General features: G+C 38.9%; 1 protein-coding gene across 1 annotated transcript; it reads right to left on the bottom strand.

Annotated features, from left to right (window-relative positions):
- Positions 1-434: 434 nt before the first annotated feature.
- Positions 435-6,605, bottom strand: LOC127838526 (sulfotransferase 1A2-like). The gene is made up of 6 exons (XM_052366327.1): positions 6,295-6,605; positions 5,115-5,274; positions 3,353-3,513; positions 1,727-1,826; positions 1,167-1,345; positions 435-746 (listed from the first exon to the last, which is right to left on the bottom strand). Exons 1-6 carry the CDS (start codon positions 6,470-6,472, stop codon positions 637-639), a joined length of 888 nt encoding a protein of 295 aa, XP_052222287.1. The 5' UTR covers positions 6,473-6,605; the 3' UTR covers positions 435-636.
- Between the last annotated feature and the right edge of the window lie 3,558 nt (positions 6,606-10,163).

Raw genomic sequence — 10,163 nt, 5'->3', positions numbered from 1 at the left:
TTTACGCGCCCGATATCTTCTATATTAAAAGGCCCAGATCCGAGTCGTTTTGTTCGTGTGAAAGTGCGCAAAGTTTCGCCCCCGACCATATTGTGATGCCTGTGTTGCCCTCGACCATAATGTGATGTCTGTGTCGCCCCCGACGTTAAAGTGATGTCTGTGTCGCCCCCGACCATAATGTGATGTCTGTGTTGCCCCCGACCATAATGTGATGTCTGTGTCGCCCCCGACCATAATGTGATGTCTGTGCTGCCCCGACCATAATGTGATGTCTGTGTTGCCCCCGACCATAATGTGATGCCTGTGCTGCCCCCGACCATAATGTGATGCCTGTGTTGCCCCCGTTCGTCCTAAATTATCGATGAAAAAGGCGATATAAACGCTTCGTGATTTTGTTTCCTAATTTGAATAAAGATGATTACTAAACGAACATATATTTTTAGCATTTTAGTCACGAGTGCTATTTTGCTTGTTTAATTATAATGCAAACACTATTTGTTGAATATACGACTACTTTTTAATTGTTATTGTTCCAAACTGTGAACAAGTTCCTTTACAGAGAAAAATAAATAACACGTCAACGTGAGACATCCGACGCAAAATAATACACCACAGAATTTCATGATTGGTACATCGTCATTGGTAATCGAATTGAAATATAGAGTCGTGTAACTTTTCTGCCACGAGCGCGTCCATCTGCTCACTCTGTGCTACTGTAAACCACTGCTTCCAGTTCCCGACCTCGCCTGAAATATTCAAAATAAGAGACATGATTATCTCACTGTATTTTCTCGTTCGAAACGCATTCCATATTGCATTCTATAATAAAATACAGCATGGATCGTAGACTCTCTAGTGAAGTATGCCTTTTAAATATTGATACCGCAGCCATCATTGACGGAGAATACTAGTATAATTATGTTTCGTTCGGTGCGATCGGTACGACGGTCGCTATAGATAGAGACTTCACTTTTCATGCACATTTTACCTAAGTCACCATACTTGCACTTGCACACCCCCCCCCCCCCCCCCCCATCGAGCTATGATAACTAGAGTGGCTCTTCGTCTCAGGAACTATATCCAAATGTAATTTAAACAACCTAAAGCCTTTTTAATTTGCTTTTGTTTTAAATTGTGTTATTTCTAATTATTTTTAAGCCTTCCACCTTTCCGCATAAATCCATAGTTCTTGTCCACTTTGTATGAACCAGAACCCAGCGCAACCGCATCAAATCTCGTCTTCATTTCTCTGAACTGGCATTTCTCACTGATGTCTATAACAAGCCTCTCGTCGACTGGCAATTCCAGAAATTCTGCTAGACGCTTGATTTCCGCAACACTGTCCTGAAGAGTAATTTATTCTGGCGTTGAATCGTACACATACTATACTCCTCGCTAAATTTGATTGCGCTTATTGTTGAACTATTTTACTCAACTCGTCGATTTTTATAAGAAAATGTTTTATAAATGATATGTGATTTACTGTTCCATTAACACCAGTAGAATGATTTTAAAATGACCAAATTAATTGACTGATGTAAATCTATGACATAACGGTGACAGTTTATATTTGGGATGTTACGCGTGCTTCTTTTTTGGCTGATTAAAATAGTGTATAATAACTTAAAGTAAAATAAACGGTTTTTTTGCTATCCTTAGTAAATGTTACTCGCTCTACAAGGATTTTACACAGTAATTTCGGCGTAAACATTCGAAGTTCAATTCCCTTTTCAGATCCTCGTAATACAGTATAAACATATCCAGTGATTTCGTCTTGTAGACCTCTTCCCAATCATGTAGGTATTTCAGGTAACAATCATAGGCAACTATAGAAGAGACAACCATGATATGAACGCAGTATATTGTAAGAAATCCATTTGCTTAAATTTTAAATGTGTAATTCGTCCGCAGGGGTGAGGTAACATTGAGTGGAGACTAACCGTTTAAAAAGTTACATATGAATATAAATGTACGTTAAACATTCTTTGGTGAAGCGACAGAGCTTTCGCTAATTTTCAAGATCTACAAAAATTGATACCCGGCTTTGTTTAAGTAAAGTTAACATATATTATTGCTTTTCCACACGATGCGTTAACTTTTGTGAAAGTAATCACTAGTAATGAGCATTATGTAATTGCATATGTCAAGAAATAATACATTTCGAGCCCCAAGGTTTGAAAACTATATATATATACACTTCGACCTCCGTCCGTCAGTGAGTCCGTCAGATATTTTGCCATATCTTGCCGCTCCATATCTTATGTTAATTTTAACGTTTTTTTATAAAACGTGTCTCAAATGTTAAGGGCGTCGAAACGATGTGCTACATGCATGAATCAGTTTTACTGGATCAAGATCAAGTTTGTACTGCAAGGTTTAAGGTTCGAGCCTCAATTTTTAATGACTTTTCAGTATCATATATATTTATCCCTTTGAATTATTTTTTGAAAATCACTTCTTATGTTAAGGGCTTTGAGACAATGGTATGGGTCAGGGGTGGACACTACAAGTAAATGTCGAACTTTAAGGTAATAATTGTGGGTCCCTATTGTCCTGTCCGCTCCTAACCTACTAAACCCGTTGAAGGATTTTCATGACATTGAGATAACATGTTCATTTCTTTGAGACAATGTGCAGAAAGCATAATGCAGTCACTCAGACCCAAAGTCAAAGTTGTACTTAAGGTCTAAGATGTGTGGCTCCATTGCAATGTCCGCTCTATATCTCGTTTGAAGGGTATTCATGACATTAGATTCAAATCTGCAGTTCATTCAGACGATATGCAAAAAGGATATGTCTATCACCCTGGTCCAAGCTTCAAGATCAAAAGTTAAAGTTTCTACTTTTGTGTTCGCTTCATATCTTCTATACCCATACAAGGATTGTTATTACAATTGGCTAAAATATGTAGGTCATTGAAACGATGAAAAGTTGCTTTGAGACAATAACGCCGACACAATGTCAAAGTCAAACTTATACGTCAATAGTGAAGCCTTTTGTTTTTATTGTATATGCGTCATATTTCCAATACCTAATGAAAGATCTTCAAGAAAGTTTAAGGTCATACAGACATGGTCAAAAGTCACGAGTCAATTACGCTTCATCAAGCTCAATGTTGATACTAAAAAGAATCTCGGGGGTATTCAGATGTCCCTTGGACTGCCTGGGTATTTTTTTTAGGTTTTAAAATGTTGACATACGTTACACAAACGACTATTAACCGTGTGAAGCACGTTTTAAATATGAAATATAAATACTCATTTAACCATTTATGTTTAGTTTGGTAAATGTGAGCAGAAATGTTTATTCCGTACATCTCTACAGTACCAAGAACACGGGTGCTCTGACTTACGTTGACCTTGCATGAAAAGTGGCAGCCAGTTCTCGAACCTTCCACTGTAGTTGTAGTGCTTCATGCCCGTCATCATGTGGTACAGCGACACGGCCGCGTCCTTTGGGTTCCGTACCACGAACACAAGCTTCACCTTCTTCTTCATGATATCCGAGGGAAACCTAATGGATACAAAGTCTTTGTCGTCTGTTGTGTTTTACGAAGAATGAACCTCCTATTCGATTAACGATTTCTAGTACTGTAACAACGTTTATGCTGCTCAATTTAAATGCAATTAATACATACGTTACAAAATCTACAAAGCAGTTTTGAACGTACCAATCGTGAAACGTGAAACGATACTTGAGCCAACAATCGAGTCAGTGTCTATGCATATTTGCTCGTTTTTTATGGAACATTCGTTTCCTCGTTCTGGGAAAACGGGAATTAATGCATTAGTGAAGAATGTCGTCCCCGATAAGCCTGTTCAGCCCTAACCGACACAGACGTATGACACGTTCCGCCTAGACAGGATTTTCCTTAAAAGTTTACTTCCTGAAAATGAAAATTCCATAAAATCGGAGAGTGCCGTCGCTGCTTAGTTTTCCGACTACATGTTCTAATCTTGAAGGACACTTAAAGACAGTGAATTAAGCACCGTTTTGACAGAGCGCAGCTATTATGGAAAGAAAAACAACTAACCATGAGTCTGCATTGGTCTAATTCAAACTACAAACGTTTAAATTTATTACCTACATAACTGGTAATTTTAATTATCTTTATATCTGAAATATTAAGAGCCGAAAAAAGCATATAAAAAATGCGGAATCGATAAGAAGAACACTAAGTCTGTAACGTCGAATTTCATTGTAAGCTCAAGCTCGTTTCTTCAATACACCGCATTTATTAGATTCCAAACTTGCATGTTAATTGATGTCTAAGCCCAATAAGTACTCATTAATGAGAAAAAAGCACGAGCAAAAACGACTAAAAACAGCCTAAATTAAACTAAAAAAATATTTTCACGAGTGTGTGTGTGCGTGTGTGTGTGCGCGCGCGCGCGTGTGTGTGTGTGTGAGAGTGTGTGTGTGTGTGTGTGTGTGGAATGTGTGTGTCCGTCTGTCTGTTAACACAAGTCCGAGGTCCACACACCGATATACAGACAACATACCGAAACATACCGAAATACCCACCCTTACCCTTACCACCGGCAGAACAACGTTATTTCGAGGTATCCCCCTCCTCCCCCCCCCCCCCCCACTCCCCATAAGAACACACTTTATGTCTTTTTACCATCGTCGGTTACCCACTACTAATTCATTCCGTTACTCTCCAGCATTAATGCTGGAGAGTAACGGAATGAATTAGTCGTGGGTATCCGACGATGGTCTTTTTACGCGCGAACCGAGAAACACATATCGAGGTAATGGGAAAAAGTACCTCGGCAGTTTTTGGTACCTCAGTAAGTGCGCGTGTTTTCCAATGTGTTTTCCTCGGTGTGTTAGAAACACCAACGCACATACCTCGGTATGTTTACCTCTGTAGGTTAGTAATACCGGTACGTGTGTGTGGTGGGTGGGGGAGGGGGAAGGTTTACGGATTCACGTATTTAACCGCTATTTGGTACTCTACTCTGTAAGTAGTTAGGCCATCGGTTGTTACTTATTATTCCCGGTAAAGGATATTCATAAGAAAACTATATTATTGACCGACAGTTACAATTCATTATTTAATATTGATACATCATTATGAATGTCTGAGTTCACATTTGCTTAACCATTACCTGCGCCATGGTAAGTGCGTATTAAGCAACCTGGGCGACGGAAGTGTCGTCATATTTTCACGCGCCGACGCCTCCAACATCACGTGCATCTTGCTGTAGTGTGGTCCGTCAGATTTCCCTTTTAGCAGCATCGTCAGGATCTCAAAGGTCCACGTGCAGCCTGGTAACGTAATTCGTGCATGCAATAATTGTTTTACTGAAATAACATTTCATTGAAGTATTGGGATCTTAATAAATAATTATTCAGTTGATTGTTCCACACATGTTTCCGAAATAATTCTTTAGTTCTAAAACAACGCTGCATGCATAAATGGCACAGAGGTTTGGCGATTGGTTATAGGTTAGGCGATTGGTACGAAAATAAAACTAGAGTTTTGTCACAGACGTGACGAATGCCGCATTGACTCAGAATATTTTGCATGTTCTCTTCACAAAAAACAGCGGACACCATGTTCAATGTTTAACACGCACTAAGCGACCCCGTGACCTAGTTTTTGACCCGGCATGGCTCATGTTCGAACTTGACCTACACATCATCTAGATACAACTTCTGACCAAGTTTGATGACGCTCGGATGAAAACTTATTGAATTAAAGAGCGGACACCATGCTGAATGTTTAAAACGCACTAAGTGACCCCATGACCTAGTTTTTGACCCGGCATGACCCATATTCGAACTTGACCTAGAAATCATCTAGATACAACATCTGACCAAGTTTGGTGAAGATTGGATGAAAACAACTTGAATTAGAGAGCGGACACTTAATACAGACAGACAGGCAGAGAGACCGACAGACAAGCTCACTCCTATTTACCCCCCCCCCCCCCCTAAACTTCGTTTGTGGGGGTATACTAGCACATTTATAATGATGACGGCTCGGAAATGACCATTTTAGTGACGACAATAGTGCAGGAGTGTTGATGAAGACTTTGAGGCTGCGGATGATTTAAACGTTGATCATGATAAGTCTGTTGTAGACATTAGTAGTGATAGAGAAGCTGTCAATGGCGATGATAAGTTTTGTGACGGTTTTTGTGTCTATCATTGTAATTAGGTCACCACCCGCATCCAACATGATGCTGATAATTATTCCTTAACGATAAGTGTGTTTAAGATTATACTTACGTCAGAGAAGCTGTTGATCAAGGTATTGATTTGCTGATTGTTTTGGCAACTAACCTGCTTTTGGATATGACACCAGTAGCACATCCCCATCCAGAAACTCGAACGCCGGCAAGTCCTGATTCACTTTTCGTATATATTCAACAGTGTGTCCAAATAGCGAGGATCGAAAGTCACCGAAATCTATCATTGTTATTGGGTCACCACCCGCATCCAACACTTTCGTTTCTGTCATTTTCAAAAGTTACACTTGATGTCCCGACTTATATTGTCTTTATTTATACCGTCGCGAACACACGTGATTTTGAATTCATTCCTGTCACAATTGAGAACACATCGAGATAAACCTCGTGCCTCAATTGAGACTGTGATAACTTAAGTATAAAGCTCTATAATTTATGTAGTATAAAGGTGCCAATTCGTAATTATTTACCGGTTTTTTAATATGTTTTTCATATTTTATTTATAAAGGTTATCAAAAAACAATATATATATGCTTTTGGACATAACCATACAAAAATGAGCAATACAACTTGTTTAAGCTCAAAATACAGTGTCCTCCAAGTCAATTGTGTTTACAAACAATCAGTTTATTTACATCGCTGTTTACTTGGGAAGGTGAAAGTGAAAGTGACTCAGGTCACCAAAAATATATCATTGTTTATCTACGTTTTCCGGTATCACTCACAAAGTAGGTCTCTTCAAAATGGTTAAAATGTTTGTAGTGATCTAATGAGTTACTTTTTGCTGGTAAAAAGTTGTTTAAAATAGAATTAAAATTGAATTTTTTTCGGCTATTTTTAGCATACGTCACCGCCTTGAGGCTACACATCACGTTAGTTACAAAGTTGTAAACATTTCTTCCAATTATGAAACGGGTATATCTTCCATAAGTCTTCACAACGTTGCACCTAAGCTGTGTTATAATCATTTTTTATGCAAGAGTAACTGAAATCCGGTAAAAATTATACTAGTTTATATGCATAATAATTGGATTTGCCACCTTTATAGGGCCTTTAATCCTGTTGTACTGCAGATACGAACGGATACAGCTAATCGTTAAACTTTCTGCCAGTTGAGCGTTGTCGTTAGTTATATAAGGATATGTTAGTTTAATGGTTATATTTGGAATGAACATGTACACATCGGGAAACCTCACTGTTTTGATGAAAGATTATTTATATACTCATGCTTTTTCAATGCTTATTAATTCATATGCACGTGTCCAAGTCGTTGTTCATAAACTAGTAATAAATTATGTATCGAAACTAATTATCTAAAGTCCATGTGTCGCGTGAATTATTTAAAGTAAGTATATAAGATCGTATTACTAATATAAATCAAGTTGATAAATAAACAACTACAATACAACGTTCATAATATGTAGAACCTGAAAATGAATCATTAGAAAAAGCGTATCAATTGCAAATACATTTCTGATGTTGAGCAGAAAACTCCTTAACGTACACAAGACACGAACTCGTTGGGAAATCTGAATATTTGCAAGTTCTTTCATACGACACTTTACGTGGGTTCCCACTGCCGATCCGATCAACTCGATCATCCCTATCACAGAAATTTCCCGACGAAACCCGACCAAGCTCGACTAAAAAGGGTATACACGACTTCTTCTCGACCTCTTGTCGATCACATACGACCCCACACGACTCATTCACGACGTCCACTCATCCATCTTTCCGATTTCCGCTCGATCATCTCTACCTATACGCAAGCCCTATACGATCTCAGCTCGAACAAGTGGACCTCAGCTCGATCGCCACCAGATCTTCACACGACCAGATCGTGATGGTCGTACTATAGTCGTACAAAGCGATCTAAAATAACTCGGGTAGAGATCGAGCGGATCGGGTACAGAGCTCGTGTATGGTCGAATAGCAATCGGGAAGCGATCGTGTACGGTCGAGTAGCCGTCGGGTAGCAGTCTAGTAAATATGTACATCAAATCGAATAGAGGTCGAGCGGATCGGGTACAGATCGTGCAAAAGATGTCAATCCGATCGCCACACGATTGCTTCACGATCAACTCGATCTTCTACTCGACTAATACACGACCACTTCCCGAGCGCTTCTCGATCCATTTCCTACTCGATCGCTACTCGATATTTTTTGACATGTCAAAAAATATCGGGTAGGAAGCCCGACCATTGCCGACCTACCCGACCGCCACGACCACTCATGCCGACCGAACCAGATCAGTACCCGACCGCTTGGTCGGGCTTGATCGACTTGATCTGATCGGCAGTGGGAACCAAGCTTTAGACACTGCGTCAACTTGCTGGTTATAAAATTCACTAAATTAACTTGTATTTGATTGATCGTACCGTGTACAGACAGTTAAATTAATTTTCTTTTATATAACATGACCCGGTTATATGTCTATGCTGGTTAACAATCTTGACATTGAAATCGTACATACACGCTGTAAATAACGCAAGGAATTTCATGTAATTTCCTTACATTGTATATGCCTCATGAATAAGTTTTTAACTGGAATATGAACTGTATTTAAAGGTGTAATTTATAAGTGATTTTCAACTTTAGTCTTCTTTGTTATTCAACACACTTCAGGATCCAGGATTTCTGGTTGGGGGGGGGGGATTGAAATATTTGCTGGGAGTCCAGGGTGCCGCAAGGGTCTCTGGTGGGTGCAGGGCAAAACCCTGTTAGGGGGTTCAGGGGGGGGGGGGGCGAAGCCCCCCGTAAGCTCCACGATTTTAGTGATTTTGAAGGCTTTGACAACCACTTCTCGAGCATGTAACGCCTTACGTACTTTCAGCAAAGTACCTTCTTATAATGCCAAAAAAGTGCATAGTTTATACGTAATAAGGATGGATTGTCTGTGATTAGTGGGAAATGTTGTGTTTGAACACAGAGTTCAGAAGAAAAATGAGTATGAATAGGTGATTTAGATCTAGTTCAGTGTGAAACATCAAATAAATTGACATTACTTTGGCGATTTTAGGGAGGGGGGCGTACGCCGCGTCCGCCCCCCCTTGGCGCCGCCTATGCTCTTTAATGGCTTTAATGTAACTTGTATATGAAATTAAAGGCGACACGACGACATCATTTTTAGGTCTGCAAAAATATGAGTTAACATATCTATATCGGTGTAAACTTGGTCTTTATTAAGTGCATTGAAGTAAAAAATACATTTTCTTTTGGTACCTCATGATCGTTGAGTAATACTTATATAACATTATTCGTTCTTGTTCATGTGCTTGTTTATAATTGCAGAAATATAATGTTTACATTAAAATGGGATATATTTTCATAAACACATCGGTTTGACACTGCCATAATGGAACAAATGGCGACAACTATAGTACGTAAAAGGTTTTAAAAAAAACAACACCAACACGCTCCAATACATTCTCTCCAAATTAAAAACTTAATTTTGAAAAGAAGAAAGCATTAAAATCGCTTCTTGTTATCATTGATTAATATCATCAATCCGGGTTATTAGATGCGCGTTAATTAAAAATTAAAGCTGTAATCAAAATGTTGTTGTTGTTTCGTCTGACAGAGTACAACATGTTATAACTTGCAGGTGGCTTACACAATAATTGAACAGAAAACCTTAATCTGCATTCGGTGTCCTGCAAACAAAGAATACAAAGTTATTTAATATGCAATGACATATATGGTTCGCTCAGCGCTATTAAAACTTGACGTCGATCTTTAAAATATAAGAAAAAACTATATAGAAGTAGTGTGTATACAATAAGCAAATTAAAACTGAATTAGTTTGAATACAGTCTAACCAATCTGTGCTTGGTTGTAGACTGCTCCTTTACCAACATCATCAATATGGATGCTGCCGTCTTATTATGTTTCGGCACTTTTAATTCCATGAACATTCTAATGCCAGTAGTTCCTACTGACGTCATCAGCCTGTGCACGGACTG

Source organism: Dreissena polymorpha, chromosome 1, assembly GCF_020536995.1.
Source record: "Dreissena polymorpha isolate Duluth1 chromosome 1, UMN_Dpol_1.0, whole genome shotgun sequence".
NCBI lineage: Eukaryota > Metazoa > Mollusca > Bivalvia > Myida > Dreissenidae > Dreissena > Dreissena polymorpha.
The sequence above is the reverse complement of the archived record's forward strand: the minus strand, read 5'-3'. Positions and strand labels throughout refer to the sequence as shown.